Source organism: Typha angustifolia, chromosome 13 (assembly GCF_048772165.1).
Source record: "Typha angustifolia cultivar Huaian chromosome 13, ASM4877216v1, whole genome shotgun sequence".
Classification (NCBI taxonomy): Eukaryota; Viridiplantae; Streptophyta; class Magnoliopsida; order Poales; family Typhaceae; genus Typha; species Typha angustifolia.
Window position 1 is genome coordinate 17,170,378 of NC_133251.1, and position 16,813 is coordinate 17,187,190.

Genomic DNA, 16,813 nt, shown 5'->3' on the forward strand with positions numbered 1-16,813 from the left:
CCGTGTTGCCACTCATTGACCGTAGAGTTTCCAAAGACAGATAATAAAGTTTCAGAGAAGTGAGACATACTTTACTAGTTCTAATCACAGTAAACACAGACACACAGTTCAACAATATATGAGAAAAGTGGACCAGCACAATGACTCAATTTTAGACGAAACACCCATGTTTAGGTGTACGGGAGTATACCAACATATTAAGAAAATATAGGAAATACAAATATGCGTGTCTGGCAGAGAACAGCCATAGTCCTAAGTCCTAAAGTCAATCCATCAGGTCCCATGTTGGGCAGAACACCCACAGTTACAATGAGCATAGAGCTGCTAATGGAAGATTTCACGGCATTTGAAGGCCAAGTTGGGAATTATGATTCTCGTTATGAGTTCACTGAGCTAGAATTACTCATTGTACCCTTTCTTTCCTCCAAAATCTTTAGTTCTTCAAGCCATGCCCCCAATTTTTTCATCTTCTCTAACTGCTCAGGTTTCAGATTCTGTAGTTCTCCTTGTAATTGTGCTTCAGCTAGCCTTACCTGCAAGATGTGGTCCCATTCAGAGTAGGCCAGATATTCCACCACATGCAAGAGTAACTTGTTGTCTAAAATGAATTCCAAAGCAAGTATGCACGGCCAAACAAACTTGCAGTCCAAATTGATGATTGATGGTCTTATCATAGTATAGCGTTGCAAAATGTCAGGGCCAATTAACCAAGAAAATAAAAAACTCTTTTAGTGCTTTGGCAAAGGAGGGGGTTGGGAGGTGAGAGAAACTTGCTTTCTTGTCTTAAACTATGTTGAATACTTCAAGCATGCAATGTTAAAATCACAAAACCTTTAGTTTCTCAGAAGTTGTAAATTCTCCAAGCGTTCATTCATAAGGAGATTACAAGAAAGCTTATGAGCAAGCCTTTGGTCCCTACTATTTGTGTAGGCAAGATGGATCCATTTTCTCCATTTATATATATTAAGTGCAAATAAAAGAAACGCTTGCCTCAGTTAAATCTTCTTCTGAAGTCATGAAACAGCCAAACAAAATGGTGCCTTTTTACAAAATTTATATGCCCTTTTCTTCATTGGGTTAAATTCTCAAAGATGTATTTTCATGGATGGAAGGTAGTCCACAAATGAAAAAGTACCAGAATATAAGATTTCCAAATTGCTAGTTCTGCATATAGTGAGGGGAACAGCATAATACCAATAGATAGTAGAAAGTCAAAAGCAAATAAGAAGCAATAAGCATTAAGAAGCTTACCTTCTTTTTAAGTGCCCGAATTTTCTTATCTAATTCTTGGCCAGAGCTCCCAGGTTTTGGAGACTCCACTGAATCTGTAGAGGGGCTGACCACCACTGGTGTCTCAGAAATAGAGATGCTACTCATATGGGAAGTCACAGATTCCACAGTGGAAGGACCAGAAGGAACCTCCTGAGATATTTCCACTTCAGCATGCTCCAAGTCCAAATTCTTCCCCTTATCAGTTGATGAAGCAAGAGAAGCCTGCTACTAATTATTGGTTATATTTCCATAATATCACGACAAACCCAATTAAGTTAAACAGGTTTTTTTATAAATTAAAGGAATGATTTTATTTAGACTCTTTGAACTATCATTGTTGTATACATACATTTCCTAAATTTTTTTATTATCCATATATACCTCTCTAAGCTAAAAAAATATTCATATATACCTCATTAAACTAAGGAAGAAAAAACTATACATACCCTTAAACTAATTTTTTTTTCGACTGAGGAGTGTATGTGGTAAAAAAAAATTCAAAAAGTATATATAAAAAATTGTAATAATTCAGGAGATCTATGTGAATTAATTCCTAAACTAAAAAGCATATTTTTTGTTTGCAACGGTCAAGAATACACATGTTCTATGACAAGAAAACACAATACAGATTAATTCTTTGGACAAGCGAAGGTGATCATATTCTTTTTCAGGTTTGAGTACAAGATCATTCCACAATTAAGAATTTAAAAGGGCATGTCTCATGGAAAACTATCTACATTAAACCACTTATTTTAATTGGTAAACTGTTCCTGTATGGGTGAAACCCAAAGGAAGGATTGAAGCTTAGAGAAACATATTCCAAAACATCATCAGACAATCCTGACAAAAAGGAAAAAAAAAGGGTGAAACTTAAAAAAATAAAGAGCAGTAAATGGATGCCCTTTTAGCTTTCCAGGCTGTCAGTCTGTGTGATGTAGACATGCCATAGAAGACAACAATATTCATAAATAAAGGTTTCCAAATTTTGTTAAAAAAATGTTAAAATGGAAAACATTTTTTATAAGTGAACTAGAAAGAACTCAGGAACGAACACTGAGAAAGAAATATAATCTTTAACAAATCATTAACCACCATACACGACCATAAAAACCTGAACATACGTTCAAAAGTCACAATGGCTGAGAATGGAATTATGCCAATTTGACTAAACCTAACAGTGCAGAAAAAAAATCAGAAAAAACAGCACACTGCATTGATCCATAAACACAATGAATGGGCAAAAAGAGTGAATTTGAACTAATGTGACAGTACATCAGTTGCCTGAATACAAAAGAGCAATTTTTTTTTCTTAATTTTTTCAAGTATTTTTCCTTATAAGGCTTAGATCTTTATTTGGAAGAATTTAAGGATAAACACTTAGTATTTGAGTCCTCAGCCAAGGTACAAAAATAGTTGGAGAAAGAGTCTATCAGTTCATTCAGTCTAAAGATAAGTTCATTATAGCCTTTGTACTCTCTCCTCCCCTCCCTCCCCTCTTATCTCCTTTCCCTTCTACCTTCCCTGCCACAGCTGAGTGAGTTAATACTCTCGTCTTTCTCCTTTACTTTCCACTGAACTTCAGCAAATGTGAAACTTTCTATTCTCCTTTCTCCCCTATAGTTAAGTGGGTGTTCCCTTCTCTTTTTCATCCTCTTTTCCTACTTATACTGTCATTCTTTTGTTCTTACTGTCCTTTATCCAAGCTGAAAATCATTCATCAAAAGCCCAAGTTCTCTAGTTTGACAACAGTCAACAGTGGAGACTATTTTTTCTTATGGTTGATCTATGACTTAGGTAATTTTATTTTGTTCTCTGATCTGTAATGATTTATGTTCACAGATAAAGAGATGCAATCCTTCTTATAAATCTTATTCTCCTTGCTTTTCTGTTGAGTAAATTTTATTTGTCTCAATAGAGGAAATAATTCATGTAGCTGCGATAACTATTTGGGACATAAGGCTTTGTTTTTTATAACCATCCAAAATTAAGCAAGTGGAAAGAACTTACCCTTAAGTTAACAAGTTCTTTCTCCACAAATTCAGCTAAGGCGCAAGAACTAAAAAAGTTTCTGTTGATAAATGGGGAATGGAGAAAAAAAATCTAAGAATAAATTAGACGGTCAAATTGCTAAAAACTGAGGAAAGAAAAAAAATCTGAACTTCTGTAATCTGCAACGATGAATCAGACTATGTTATTGTGTCAAATAAGAAACATTCAACCATGTCAAGTGATACACACATCCTTTTGTCAGGCTCTTGTTTTCATATGAAAATAGCGTACTCAAACCTCTCATCTAAAGAAGCCCGCATCCATTTCGATTTCCAGTATTACATCAATTAACACTTATACCCGCAAGCAAAGAAAACCAGAATGTAGAAAAAAACAAGAAAAAGGAAAGGAAAAGACCTGTTGCCGCTTCTCCTTCTTCCTCTCGTTCCTCTTAGCCGACTTGGTCTTTGGCTTCGCATCCAGAACGGGATCGTACCCCGGCGGGACCTCCGGCTGAGCCTTCTTCATCTGCACGAACGCCCGCATGAAAAGTTACCCCAAGAATAAAGCCAAGTACCCAGGAGAGGAAAGCGACTCACGAGTGTGCCCTTGGACTGGTAGATAGCGACTTCGTCTTGGGGGACGTATCCAGCGCGGATTCGGATCGGCTTGCGGAGCGTTCCGTCGGGGCGCCGTGTCGGGCCGAGGATTCGCTCGCCCTCTTTGGGGATGGAGAGGAGGCGAGCCGAGGGCCCGTGCTCGCCGTCCCCGCCACCGTTTCCGTCCATCGCCGTCTCGGCGAAAGAGAAGGGGCGAAGGAGAAAAGGACACGGCTTTTGGAAGAGAGCTGGGCGAGACTCGACGCCTCGAGGTAGGAGATGAGAAGTGCGGCTTTTTTACAGCGCTGGTGAGTGAGAAAGAGAAGAGAATAGAGGAGAGAGAGGATTTAGACAATTATATAAGGGGTGGGTTTAGTTTCTGGGTGTTGTGATGGAATTGATCAGATAGGTGCAATGAAGCTTGAGTCAAATCTAGCGAAATCCAACTCGAAAGTGCTGTATTTCATCTATGATCGATCTGTGATTCGAAAGTTGTAAAAATATTAGATGTAATCCAATATTCTTCAAAAGTAAAACTTTGTCCTGAAATCTGAATAGACTGTTCCAGAAACGCTAGTTTTCTTTTCTAAAAATTTTAGATATATGTTTTTTACATCAAATTTCCATTATATGTACCTGTTCAAGATCCTATAAATGAAATACTTTTGGTTGAAGATTTCGTCCAGGAAAAGAAAGAAAGAAAGAAAATTCTAACCCAAATCGATCAACTATACACCAGGATCCGACCAACTTCGTTAGTTAAATCTGGCTCTTTGGATATATCATCCAGCAACCTCAGTATATATAGCTTTTGCTGTGCTATTATCTTGTTGATACCAAGGAAAAAGAGCTGCAAATGCTTCATATCCTCCAAGTAATCAATGTGTCATACTTCAATTAACGACTTCAGAACCACTTTTATCGTCGACAGTCGACTCCAGAGGATTCTGCTCGACCCAGACAGCTGCATCCAGATAACCGAGCTCGTATAATCTGTCAAGAGCATCATCTTCTGCAGGTTCTAGAGCCCAGTTAAAAAGCTGAAATTGGCAGATAGTAAGAGTTAATTCTCAAGAAATTTGAGATGAGCATAGTGTTCATAAAGTCCACAAAATGAACCTGTCGTGGACTAGCCCTATTCTCTGGATTGCAATCTGGGCTGATTCCAATCCCTTCTAGTCCCAATCGGATTGCCGGGAAAGCACAGATACGAACCTGCGATGATGAGCAGCAGTGATTACCTCAAACTTTTCTCACCCTCATTCAAAAGTCTAAACAAGGACCAGCTACTATAGAAAAAGTTGAGAAGAAATAATATACGAATGAACACAAATCTTGTCATCACAAATTTCTCTTAGATATGGTTTTCTCTAGTTGTGCATAAAAGTACATGATAATGTATATTCACGATTACTAGTTAAGTAGGTCCAAGGCAGTATGGATCAGCTCCTTCTGGCTTGTAAGCAATCTGGAATATCACTGGTCAAGTAATAATGAGGGGAAAAAAATAATCTAAGTGCGCACCGTTTTAGAAGCGGAAGTAGGTGGCATAAACAATGTAAGACCCCCATCGATGCACAGCCGGTTACGGAATATAGTTGCAGGTCTGGGGGCTAGATAGCTGGAACAAAACCCAAAACGGTTTCTTTCATTCACTTGGTAGGAAACTCACCAAGAATAAGATAGAAACTGAAAGAGCAAAAACAAGAAAATTTATTCTGTACCCTGGAATAAAAGAAGAGGTAAAAACTGCATCAATGAGGTCTTCCTTAGAGTCAAATTGATCCACAAGTAAACCTTTCGGCCTCCAGAATAATTGAGTAATAGCAACTGTGCCCGAAGAATGTCAGTAAACAAATGGAACTCGAAAATGTGTCAGGCAATTATCACTACACAAGGAAACTCAAATGATCCTTTCACTATGTAACAAACGAATCTTTATAGTATGAGTATGAGTAATAAACAACAGAAAAATAGACCAATGGCTAACATAGTCCTTCCATTTAAATAGTATTTAGGAGTCTCGACAGCAGTGGGATTCTTGTTCTTAATCAAGCAAGAAAAACAAAATATAGTTCAAAACATTGTGCCAACAACATGGTTTGAAGCCTTGAACATAAAATTTCCCTGAAGAAAATCTTACAAACTCTTTGATAGGTTCAACTATAATATGATAATCAAAATTAGTAGTATCCACTACGTTATCAGTTGTTCATCCCCATAACTGAAGTCAAATGATCTAATAAAGGCCCCATCAAATTTTCAGACATCCCACTTAAATTGGATTTCCACATATCCTAACGAAGATCTTTTGGCTGAGTAGTTCATATTAGTTAGAAGAAAACAGGATAAATCAAGAGCTTGCACTTGGAAAGGGAGGAAATTGCATGCTTATTGAGGCATTGCTTACTCAAGAAAGTGATTATAATTAGAAACCAACATGTCTGACAGAGAAACACGGGATACCCAGTTCACAACATACATTTTGTATCATTGTCATGTAAGGCTTTATGTTTATGACATACTGTTGTCATAAACAACATAAGTTCTTAACCTGATTCTGTCAAAATAGTGAATTCTCATGTTAGTCCAAGAATCAGTTACCAAAAGTTGCATAATTTCCAATTTCCATCTGGTATATAGATTCTCTCATCTCTAGATCAGAAAAAAATACACGCACACACACACACTGCAATTCCATGGTTCAGCTCGACATGTCTGTATATCTACAAAAAGGGAAGTGTACCTAAAAAAACAGCTAAGTCATATAGAAATAGGAAGCTTACCGCGTATCCTTCCGTTGCATTTGATGTGCACATCATCTGGAAGAAACTGGTTGAGTATACCTCTAAGGACCGCCTGCACATAATAACGTGGAGGAATTTGCTCAATACTCATTTTCTTTCTTTTAAAGAAAAAAAAAGACTAAAATCTACTTCATAATGAGCACTAGAATATGGTCGTTCAAGTCTCTATATTCTCAACAAACAGAGATACATGAGAAGTTCTTACACCAAGACGAAATGCAGTGCCATTAAGCCGGCAATCCTCAGCCAATTGTTTTGTCACTCGAAGGGCTTCTTGCATGCTCTTTCCAGAAGCAATCACTGCAGAGACTATGGCACCAGCTGACGAGCCAGCTAATGGCGTGGTCTCCTGGATCAATAAATTCATCCAACTCTTATACAAGAAGTAAAAGATAGTAGCAGTGCGTATACACAACAAACTACTCCTTGTTATTGTCACCCACCCATCGTTGTACGTCAATCCAATGTCATAATTTAAAGAAAATCACAATCTTTTTCACATGTAAAACTACAAGAGAGCCCTAAAAGAACCTAAATTCTTCAGACCAAAAATGTGATTATTCCACAAGTCCTGCCTACACCACCACAGGATAAAAAAATTACCTTTATATAGCCCTTCTCGATGAGAAGCTGAGCAGCACCCAGATGGTAAGGGAAGAGGAGCCCCGCGGCAGAGAAGCTAAACCCGGGGCTCGTCACCTTCTTCCGCCCCCTCTCCGCCTCCACATCCTTCAACCGCTGCTCCCAGATCACATTTTCCTCCACCGAATCAATCGACTTCCTCTCCCCATTCAAAGGCACCTTCGCATCAACTGCTCGGTCGCCGCTCCTGCTCCGTACGAACAACGACGCCAATCCCAAGAAAACCTCCCCCGTGGCGACGGCGAGGGACTTCTTCTCCCCCCTGGGGGACCGCCCATTGCCGCCGTTCTCGCCCTCTGCTCCGGTGCGGAATTTGACGCACTGCGGGACGAATCGGGTGTTCGGGTTAGAGGTAGGGCATGAGGAGGGGAAGGCAAGGTGGGGTTTAGGGAGGAAGGAGGAAACGAAGGGCATGGCGGAGGGAGGCACGATTGCTTTTGGCTTCATCTTAAGGCATCGCTCTCTCGAGAATGCATAGTTATATATATCCTATTTTTTTTCAACGACAAAGTGTGGCGGTTGCATCTAATACAGAGAGAGTTGTAGGATATAATGTGGCCTTGGATCGAACAAGTGTAAGTTTACTAACAACACCTGGAAGAAGGGGGAGGAATAATTTATTAAAATTAAAATTATATTAGATATCATTTTTCTCCCATTTGTTTAATAATAAAATAAAAAATTCTTTACTCAAAGTATTGTTCAAGTAAGAATATATACTTTTCTCTAATTAACAGTATTCTCGTACGTTACTAGGTTACTTGCCAAAAGTCTTTTGTTGGTCCGATTAGATTCGCATTAAAAAATTCCAGATTAGTAGCTCATAGTTTGGAGAAATTACGTAATAGATACTGGAACTATATTGAAACCCGATTCAATACTACTAATAATAAAAGAATCCTCCCGAATTGATACATTTAGGAGAGAAACTAATGTTTCACCCGTTACTAATTATAATAATTTGTTAATGTAACTACATTATATCTGTAGATCCGATTTTTTTCAAGAGTGTATTTGTTTTTATTTCTTGTGAGGATAAATATTATATCGAGTGATCGTTGGGAGGGTCAAAAAGATTAAAAATATAATTATAATGCAAAGATTAAATCACACTGTTTGAAATTATATAAGTTAAAAGTTACATCTCTTTGGCCAAGTCCACACCTAACCCCATTAAACCTTCTCATTTGAATACAACTCAGGATAGCCATGTTGTGGATGGTCCTTTACATGTAAGGATGCAGGAGTTTTTTAATATCCCAGTACGTGGCGCTGCTCCATTTCGTCTAACGCTCCAAGATGTATGAATATTTCTCACTCCTCTTTCTCTGTCCCTCTCTCCGACTTCACCTGCTTGCCTCTTCGTCTCCCTCTCCCTCTCCCTCTCCCTCTCCCTCCTCTCTTTCTCTTTCTCACCGCCTTCCAGATCAAGAACCAATTGGGATTCCGTTCTGGCATTTCCTCAAACACCATGAAGGAGCGCCTCTATCATGGCGCGTAGATCCATCTCTCTTCAACTCCGCCACCGCCCTCGTCTCCATGGCGGCTATGCGGCTTGCGATCGATCGGGATCTCGAGAGCGCCGTGCCCGAGGACTCTCCAATCACCAAGAAGCCGGCTGGGGCCCGGGCCGACGCGAGAGTCCCGCTCTCTCGGTGGGAGGCGGCGGCGGCGGGGGCCTTGTTCTTGGTCTTCGCCGTGGGGATCTTCTGCATCTACCTCACCATGCCGCAGGCGGACTACAATAAGATCCTCCGGCTGCCGCGGAATCTCGCGGACCTTCGCGTCCTCAAGTGAGTTCCTTCTTGCCTTTCTTAGTTGAATTAAGATTTGGATTGGGCTCTTTCCAAATTTACATCAAATTCCGTAATCAGATGCTCTTTGGTATTGTGATTTATGTGGTAAGTTCTAATCTTTTCCTGCTTTTTGATGGGGACTTCGTGTTCTAATTTATGGTATTTGATTTGTCATCTCATATCTTGGATATGCTGTTCTATTGCTACGATTGTAATGGGAAATCAGTGTAACAAGTAGGAAAAATAAACAACCAGAAGATATATGATTCAGATCTCATGGCAGTTGGTAAAGAAATTGGAGACCTCTAGGACCAATTTGATATGGCTGCTTATACTAACTTTTTTTTTTAGGATGTTAGGAAGGATTTAGGTTTTAACGAGATTACGACATGCTACAATTGAAGTTAGTCATAGGAAGATGTACTGGATTAAAGGTTTCTACATTTCCAAATTTTTCACCGTTGAACTTTATGGTAAATCCTGAAATCTAGATCATAAAGTTTTATATACCTTACGTTATCTTTTTCCTCCATTGGTATTTTGCAGAGACAATCTTGCTGTGTATGCAAGCGACTATCAAGCAAAGTTTATTCTAGGGTATTGTTCAATATACATCTTTATGCAGACATTTATGATTCCTGGCACCATATTCATGTCCTTACTTGCTGGAGCTCTTTTTGGGGTCATCAAAGGCGTTGCATTGGTCGTTTTTACTGCCACTTCTGGAGCATCATCCTGCTATTTTCTTTCCAAATTGATTGGTAGGCCTTTGGTTAGCTGGTTGTGGCCTGAAAAATTGAGATTTTTCCAGTCTGAGGTACTCATTGAACATTTTACTTCTGAGCGTTGCTAACAAATTATGTGGTCACATTTGTTTTATATGAGTTCAATTTTAAGTTAATCTAACTATTTACCTATATGCATATATTGATTGTCTGTTTATTTTGGTCTGTTCTCTGCATGCAGATAGCAAGGAGGAAAGAGAAGCTGCTAAATTACATGCTTTTTCTGAGAATAACACCATCCTTGCCAAACACCTTCATAAATGTGGCATCTCCAATTGTTGACATACCATTTCACATTTTCTTTGTTGCAACACTAATTGGTCTTATTCCAGCATCCTACATCACTGTCAGGGTAAGTTTCTACGTACTACTTATAGTTACTGCAACATTCTTGTTATTTTCTATTGGTCATGTCTGTTAGTTATATTATCTTATTTTGGATGGCAATTCTTTTTTATTTTCTATTTCGGAAGCCTGGTGTTTTGCTCTACTATGTGATTGGTTGGTTAATCTGGTGATAGGTATTTACTATTTAGGTTCCTGGTTGTCCTGCACTGGACGACCTTACAATTTCATGTTTTTAGACCTCGATCGTCACTTCAATTGGACAGATAATGCATAGTTAACCAATGAGCAAATTCAAATAGTTATATGTAGCTGTTGGTTGACATGGTATGACAAAACGTACTGGTGACAATTTACCATGCATTAACATTGGAAGCAGGCATGACCTTGCCAGACCGTGTGTCAGCATATTTGACATGCAGCTGCTCTCTAAATATAGCTTTAAAAATCTTTGAAGAAAACGTTTTTTATTTGTAAAATATGTCAACTAAAACCATTGAAATGTACGTGTATTCTCTCTAGATGCTTTAAGGGGCAAAGCTTTCTTAAGATGCCTTGATGCTTATATTGGGGCTAATATGGTGCATATCTGTTGCACAAAAGGATTTCACAAAATGCACTTTGGTTTTGTTGTATAAGCCTTTGACAGTCAGCCATTATGCCTTTTTACAATGGGAATGCTCATTGTCTCCATGCAGATATGCTCTAGCAGATAATTGCTGCTTCTGTAATATAAAAGCCAAGGCTCTTGATAACAAATGAATTACTGTTGATCACTCATCTGTACCTGACATTTTTGTTCAATATTGTTTCTCTGCTTGTTTTAGTAGCTCTGACAAATATGTTTGATCTAATTCCTTGAACATATATCTGTAACTTACCCCAGACAACTTGTGTCCACCTGCAGGCAGGCTTAGCTTTAGGGGACCTAAAATCAGTCAGAGATTTATACGACTTCAAGACATTGGTAGTCCTGTTTCTTATTGGGTTTGTCTCCATATTACCTACCATCCTTAAGCGGAAGCGGACATATGAATAAGATAGATTACAGATTCTTACATTCATTAAAAACTCAGGAGAAGAAGGTAAGAGGCAAAAGGTGGCTCAGTTCTTGCAGCCGTCCAGTAGTTCCTGAGGATGACGAGGAGTTGGCAAATTCTAACATTCTCCATTTTGTTGTTAAATTTTTTCAGCAAGAAAAATGTAGAACTGGTTGTATTTTCATACTATATAGTTCATACTGTCTGATATTTCTTTCTTGCGTAGGCTGATAATTCTATTAATTTCAGCTTAATATACAGAAAAAGGGAGGGGAGGGGGGATATGTTGAAATAACTTCAGCACCGACAGTCAAAAGAAAATAAGCATTAAACTGAGAGAGCGTACAAGGTTTAAATTTAAATTGCTCAAGAACAATGGCTAATTAACTGAAGCTTCATCGTGACCGCCGTAGATTTTGAAGCAGTATAGCAATTAAGACAAAAAAGAAATACTCAAAAGAAAATAAGCATTAAACTGAGAGAGCTTTAAAGTTTAAATTGCTCAAGAACAATGGCTAATTAGCTGAAGCTTCATCATGACCGCCGTAGATTTTCAATCAGCACACTTATATGCTTGCGCTATACTTTTAATTAGAAGAAAAAAAAAAGTAAAAAGATAAATGGGGATTTAATTCTTGGATTAGATAATTGGGCCTACGCTGATGGGCCGGTTTCAGCACAATGTATAATTACAGATACAAAATTAATTAGGAATAAGTGTAAGAATTAAAAGGACGATAATTGACAACGATTAGCACATGTATGCAAGAAAGCCCTTGCCGCAGTGACCGTTTCCTTTGAAAGCCAACTTTGGGAACCTTCGTTCATGGCTTGGGCGGACGACTTGCAGCGAGCTCTTTTGACAAGAGGACTAAGCGTTGCTTCCATTCCCGGCAAAGGCCGCGGTCTCGTCACCACCCGGGACTTCTCTCCTGGTTTGTTTCCTCACTTTCTCTAGTTGGAATTATCGAACTCCTTGCACGCCAAATGTTCGACCAATTGCCTCTCAGTAGAACTAGCCACCAAAAGTATATCCAAGTCATTGATACTTAAACCACGCACGCCGTCAAGAATTATCCACGCTATAACTCACGTTTCTTCAACTTACTCAGCTAGTAGCTTCCCCTCACCACTCAATGGTTGTAACAATTTCTCTTTGGGGTAATTAAAATGCTCTGTTAATAAAATTTGGTACTTGAGGTGACTTGTGTCGTGCAGGGGAAGTGATCATTTATCAAGAACCGTATGCAGCTTCGCCGAATAAATTTGGTGTTGGTTTATCAAGTTGTGATGGATGTTTTGCCTCTAACAACTTAAAGAAATGCTCAGCTTGTCGGATTGCATGGTATTGTGGGAATAGGTGCCAGGTTCTTGTTCTTAACTACAACTCACTGCTATGGAATGTAGAATTGTTAATTTTCATCATATCTTCTTTCTTTCCTTCCCTCTTCATCAATGTTTATTGTTCTTTTGCATAGTTAGGAAGTGCAGATTCTTTTTCTTCATCTGATACCTGGTATTTTCATATGCTCTTAGAAATCAGAATGGAAGTTGCATCAAGCAGAGTGTCAAGCTCTTGCATCACTTGCTGAAGATAAGAAAAAATTGCTTACTCCTACGCTACGTCTGATTGTGAGGCTTTTACTGAGAAGAAAATTGCAAGATGAGCAGGTGAATTGCATAGGATCATCTTGCACAGTGGCATCTTTCTGTGTGCCTTTTCTAATCTCCCATGGTATTTGGTTTGATGCAAATAAATATGTTTTACTTTATCTTAAGAGTACATGGATGTGCGACATTGTAACAATTGGCAAAAATTTCATATAGGACCAGCTATTGCTTTGATATTAGCATACGGCCATGCATTTTGACGCAATTTTATTCTTCATTGTTAGGTCATTCCTACTACGGCAACAGACAACTACAACCTGGTGAATGTCCTAGAATCTCGTATCCTTGAAATCTATCTTTACTTCTTCCTGGACCACGGTGGTTCAAAAAAGGATACTGTTATTATTGCCTGGACATCTCCTTAATAAATACTATGTACCAAGATATCAATGATATTGATGAAAAACAACTAGTGCTGTTTGCTCAGATGGCTAACCTGATCAAGTTGGTGCTTCCTTTGTTGGAGATTGACATTAAGGAAGTCACACACAATTTCTCTAAGGTAAGTTCAAAATGATCTGTCTCTCCAATGCGCATGTTTTCATATACTGCCTAAATTAGGTATTCGTGCACACTCACTACCTATATGGGCAACTATCCATGTAGTTGAACTAGCAACTAATTTCTACATGTCTTCCTGAATACTTATGCAGTTGGCATGCAATGCTCATACAATCTGTGATGATGAACTTAGACCCCTGGGCACTGGTTTATATCCTGTAATATCTATCATTAATCACAGGTCAACACTTTTTTCAATTTCTTTGTATTATTCTCTGTCATTTCTCAGATTAATTTGATATGAGTTGCTTGGTATATCAGTTGTATGCCCAACTCGGTTTTGATGTTTGAAGGCCGGGTAGCATATGTCCGTGCATTGGTACCTTTACCTAAAGATACTGAGGTGATTTGTCTCGCCATATTTCAGTTCTAGCATCATTATGGTCTATAAAGATGCTTTTTTCAATTATATATCAGAATAAAATGGTTCATGTGTACTATTGATATTTCCTGTTTTAAGGTCTTAATAAGTTACATAGAAACTGCAGCAACCACTACAAGAAGGCAGAATGATCTGAAGCAGTACTTTTTCACATGCATGTGTCCTCGCTGCATGAAGGTCTTTAGATCATTCAAACTGCCCTCTCTAAATTACCAAAGCATTTTATCTTTGAATTTTTTTTTTTTCTAATCCTTCTTTTATATCTTACTTCCACATATCAAGAACTCTGACGAGGGACTAAAGGAAGATGCTATTCTTGAGGGTTATAGATGTAAGGACATGAAATGCAATGGTTACTTGCTTCCTGACTCAGGTAGATTGTCATAAATGACTTATAATTGTATCTTACAAGCTTTCTTATATGATATTTGCTTTTTTGTGCACAATTTCCTTTTCTTTGGCAGAGGAAAAGGTATTCACTTGCCAGCTCTGTGGTTTTATCAGAGATGGGAAGGAGATAAAAATGGTTGCTAGCAAAGTAACACTATTGTCGGAAAATGCTTCTTCCTGTTTGTCTTCTGGAAGTATCCTATTGCATGAATATCTGCAAAATCAGCAAACCAGTAATTTGACTCCATTTTCTAGTTTGTGTATCCACTTTTTTGCACTAGGTAAAATATTATTTTGAATTTGAAAGCTTGACAAGAAAATAGAATATTCTGAAGCAAGTGCCTTGTACAAGACCATTGAGCAGCTCCAGCAAAAACTGCACCATCCTTTCTCAATCTATTTGCTGCAAACCCATGAAACTCTTCTGAAGGTATAATCAATCAGTGATCGCTACCTTATTTATTTCTTCGGCTCTAAGCTCATTCTGTTTGACTGCTTGATTAAAGTCTCCATAGAATAAGATGCTAAAATGTACTATTGTAGTTTCTGTTTATGAACCCCCACCAAAATAAAGAACATGACTAATTGATGCACCAAAACCTACAATGAGTATCAAGGTCGCACTTTTTCTTGATTCTTTGACCTTATGATACGATGTATCCTTTTCATTTCCTGCATTTGTGGGTGCATGCATGTGTCATATATGTTTTATGATGCTTGTGTTTTATAGTGTATTTTGGTTGTTTCTTCATAATCATGACAGATCTTCATGGAGTTAAAAGATTGGGAAGAAGCGTTAGCATATTGCAGATTGACGATTCCAATTTATCAAAGTATGATTTTATTCTCTTCAACTAATAGTTTATTAATAGTTAAGCTTTTGAATGTTTATTGTTCTGTAGTTATTTCTTTCTTCTTATGTTGGTTCAAGGTAGCCAAATTACAGTATGGTACAAATCATGATTGCTTAAGTATATACCTATTTAAAATAGCTTCAAGATACAGTGTCTTTATGTGTTTGTTGTCAAATGTACAAAGCTAAAACTTCTACCTTTATTCTGTTCTTTGTAGAGCATATAAAAATAAGTGACTTGTAATCCACCTTGCATTATGGTTTTTCCCCATCGGGTACAATAAGTTGGGCTTGAGAATATAACTTGCAGCCATAAACTTACAAGCAATTTTCATAAGATTTAGGATGAAAACACTAACGAAAGACAATGTGTCCAAAAAGGTATCTTAAATAAGCTCGGACTGCTCTTTCAGGATTGGCTGCATATAGTCCCTCTTCATCTTACTCACTTAATTTGGCCTGCTGATCATCAAAACTTGTGTTGTTGCTGATCCATTCTTCTCATATGCTCAGGAATCTATCCAGCTATTCACCCTATGACAGGACTACAATTTTATACTTGTGGAAAGCTTGAGTGGTAAGAATGAGTTATTTATTTTGACTCTTCTCTTATTCGATTTAATTTTATGCACGTCTGGCATTCCTAATGTCACAAATTTGAAAGTTAAAAATTAGTGACCTTTTGTCACAAACTGAGTCAAATGGTTGGTAACAGAATTGTTAATATACAATTTTGATCTGTCTTTTAGGTTACTTGGGCGCACAGAGGATGCTCTCAGGTCATTCACCAAGGCAACTGATATACTTCGGATTACACATGGTACTAGAACACCTTTCATGAGGGAGCTAATAAGCAAGCTGGAGGAAGTAAAGGCTGAAGCGTCTTTCAAGCTTTCAGGCGGTGATTACTAACAAGACTAATAGATCCGTATCCATGTCCTGGTCACAAGTAACTGTGACCTGGAGGAATATGTGAAGTAAATTATGAATTATGTATGCTCCTATGTTGAAGCAGAATAACAGGGTTTCTAAACTCTTATTTCGATCATTATTTGAGGCTTTGTCATCTCTTGGAGTTGTGGTCTTAGCCAACACGATATCGTAGGGAGAAAAGCTTGGATGATGATGTATTCTTCATGTAGGAACATTTGTAATGAAGTATGTGCATCTTATATTGCGGAACCTTTTAAATTTTTAGCACATATTTGCCGCTTAACAGTCGAGATTCCTATGTCTTTGTGAACGTTGTTTGTTAAATTTTTGCAATATTTCTCAACTAAGATTAAAAAGAACAGCCAAATTTTGTCTCTTAACGTGTTGATCTTAACAGTCTTTAATTCTATTATTAATTCTTTGAGAAGGTAAATACTAAATACTATAACAGATCGAAATAGTGACAGGAATAAGATCAAAAGTAGGAGTTAATTAAAGGGAAAATGGAGCCGTCGAAGGGAGCATGGGCCTGAGAACATTAATGGCAAGGTCTCCTCTTGGCACGAGATGTCTATTTCACTGATGTACTTAAATTTACAGGACTCAAACGGAAAAAAGCCCATGAATAAGCCATCATCCCCAAGCCAGGCTAGCGTTCAAGTCAGTTCTGATCCCCCCTCAAAAATAGGACTCATAAATTAATGGCAGTAATGAGTAGTAGCCTGGTGGTGGTGGGTTCCCCTCCTCA

The 16,813-nt window shown here is 38.1% G+C and overlaps 4 protein-coding genes across 6 annotated transcripts; 2 read left to right on the plus strand and 2 right to left on the minus strand.

Moving 5' to 3' along the window:
• Window positions 1–39: 39 nt before the first annotated feature.
• Window positions 40–4,717, minus strand: LOC140773759 (partner of Y14 and mago). Its single transcript, XM_073116481.1, has 5 exons — window positions 4,576–4,717; window positions 3,861–4,338; window positions 3,679–3,789; window positions 1,252–1,494; window positions 40–533 (listed from the first exon to the last, which is right to left on the minus strand). The coding sequence occupies exons 2-5, from the start codon at window positions 4,047–4,049 to the stop codon at window positions 378–380; spliced, it is 699 nt and encodes a 232-aa protein (XP_072972582.1). The 5' UTR covers window positions 4,050–4,338; window positions 4,576–4,717; the 3' UTR covers window positions 40–377.
• A 34-nt stretch (window positions 4,718–4,751) lies between these two features.
• On the minus strand, window positions 4,752–7,826 carry LOC140773758 (uncharacterized). The gene is made up of 7 exons (XM_073116480.1): window positions 7,271–7,826; window positions 6,873–7,016; window positions 6,647–6,719; window positions 5,585–5,690; window positions 5,385–5,481; window positions 4,980–5,075; window positions 4,752–4,900 (listed from the first exon to the last, which is right to left on the minus strand). Exons 1-7 carry the CDS (start codon window positions 7,754–7,756, stop codon window positions 4,754–4,756), a joined length of 1,149 nt encoding a protein of 382 aa, XP_072972581.1. The 5' UTR covers window positions 7,757–7,826; the 3' UTR covers window positions 4,752–4,753.
• Window positions 7,827–8,627: 801 nt separating this feature from the next.
• LOC140772808 (uncharacterized membrane protein At4g09580-like) lies at window positions 8,628–11,493 on the plus strand. Its single transcript, XM_073115002.1, has 4 exons — window positions 8,628–9,102; window positions 9,652–9,922; window positions 10,072–10,242; window positions 11,143–11,493. Exons 1-4 carry the CDS (start codon window positions 8,849–8,851, stop codon window positions 11,272–11,274), a joined length of 828 nt encoding a protein of 275 aa, XP_072971103.1. The 5' UTR covers window positions 8,628–8,848; the 3' UTR covers window positions 11,275–11,493.
• A 500-nt stretch (window positions 11,494–11,993) lies between these two features.
• On the plus strand, window positions 11,994–16,304 carry LOC140773772 (histone-lysine N-methyltransferase ASHR1). 3 transcript variants are annotated; one of them, XM_073116498.1, is made up of 14 exons: window positions 11,994–12,210; window positions 12,494–12,642; window positions 12,812–12,946; window positions 13,171–13,225; window positions 13,330–13,448; window positions 13,600–13,688; window positions 13,769–13,850; window positions 13,968–14,066; window positions 14,172–14,262; window positions 14,354–14,473; window positions 14,603–14,709; window positions 15,043–15,112; window positions 15,646–15,709; window positions 15,882–16,304. In XM_073116498.1, exons 1-14 carry the CDS (start codon window positions 12,102–12,104, stop codon window positions 16,042–16,044), a joined length of 1,452 nt encoding a protein of 483 aa, XP_072972599.1. In that variant the 5' UTR covers window positions 11,994–12,101; the 3' UTR covers window positions 16,045–16,304. The 3 variants fall into 3 exon arrangements, with proteins under 3 accessions (XP_072972599.1, XP_072972601.1, XP_072972602.1); XM_073116501.1 differs by having other exon boundaries at window positions 12,070–12,210; window positions 12,494–12,620; XM_073116500.1 differs by lacking the exon at window positions 13,968–14,066.
• The last annotated feature ends 509 nt before the right edge of the window (window positions 16,305–16,813 follow it).

Excerpts from the sequence above, each read along its gene's own strand:
- LOC140773759 (XM_073116481.1), bottom strand. The coding sequence starts at position 4,049 with ATGGACGGAAACGGTGGCGGGGACGGCGAGCACGGGCCCTCGGCTCGC. Across the intron at positions 3,790-3,860 it reads ACCAGTCCAAGGGCACACTC|ATGAAGAAGGCTCAGCCGGA; the intron begins GTGAGTCGCTTT and ends GCGTTCGTGCAG. Across the intron at positions 534-1,251 it reads TTCGGGCACTTAAAAAGAAG|GTAAGGCTAGCTGAAGCACA; the intron begins GTAAGCTTCTTA and ends CACATCTTGCAG.
- LOC140773758 (XM_073116480.1), bottom strand. The coding sequence starts at position 7,756 with ATGAAGCCAAAAGCAATCGTGCCTCCCTCCGCCATGCCCTTCGTTTCC. Across the intron at positions 5,691-6,646 it reads ATGCAACGGAAGGATACGCG|TTGCTATTACTCAATTATTC; the intron begins GTAAGCTTCCTA and ends CTTCGGGCACAG. Across the intron at positions 5,482-5,584 it reads ACCTCTTCTTTTATTCCAGG|CTATCTAGCCCCCAGACCTG; the intron begins GTACAGAATAAA and ends GTTTTGTTCCAG.
- LOC140772808 (XM_073115002.1), top strand. The coding sequence starts at position 8,849 with ATGGCGGCTATGCGGCTTGCGATCGATCGGGATCTCGAGAGCGCCGTG. Across the intron at positions 9,103-9,651 it reads GCGGACCTTCGCGTCCTCAA|AGACAATCTTGCTGTGTATG; the intron begins GTGAGTTCCTTC and ends GGTATTTTGCAG. Across the intron at positions 9,923-10,071 it reads TGAGATTTTTCCAGTCTGAG|ATAGCAAGGAGGAAAGAGAA; the intron begins GTACTCATTGAA and ends CTCTGCATGCAG.
- LOC140773772 (XM_073116498.1), top strand. The coding sequence starts at position 12,102 with ATGGCTTGGGCGGACGACTTGCAGCGAGCTCTTTTGACAAGAGGACTA. Across the intron at positions 12,211-12,493 it reads CACCCGGGACTTCTCTCCTG|GGGAAGTGATCATTTATCAA; the intron begins GTTTGTTTCCTC and ends TGTGTCGTGCAG. Across the intron at positions 15,710-15,881 it reads ACTTGTGGAAAGCTTGAGTG|GTTACTTGGGCGCACAGAGG; the intron begins GTAAGAATGAGT and ends TCTGTCTTTTAG.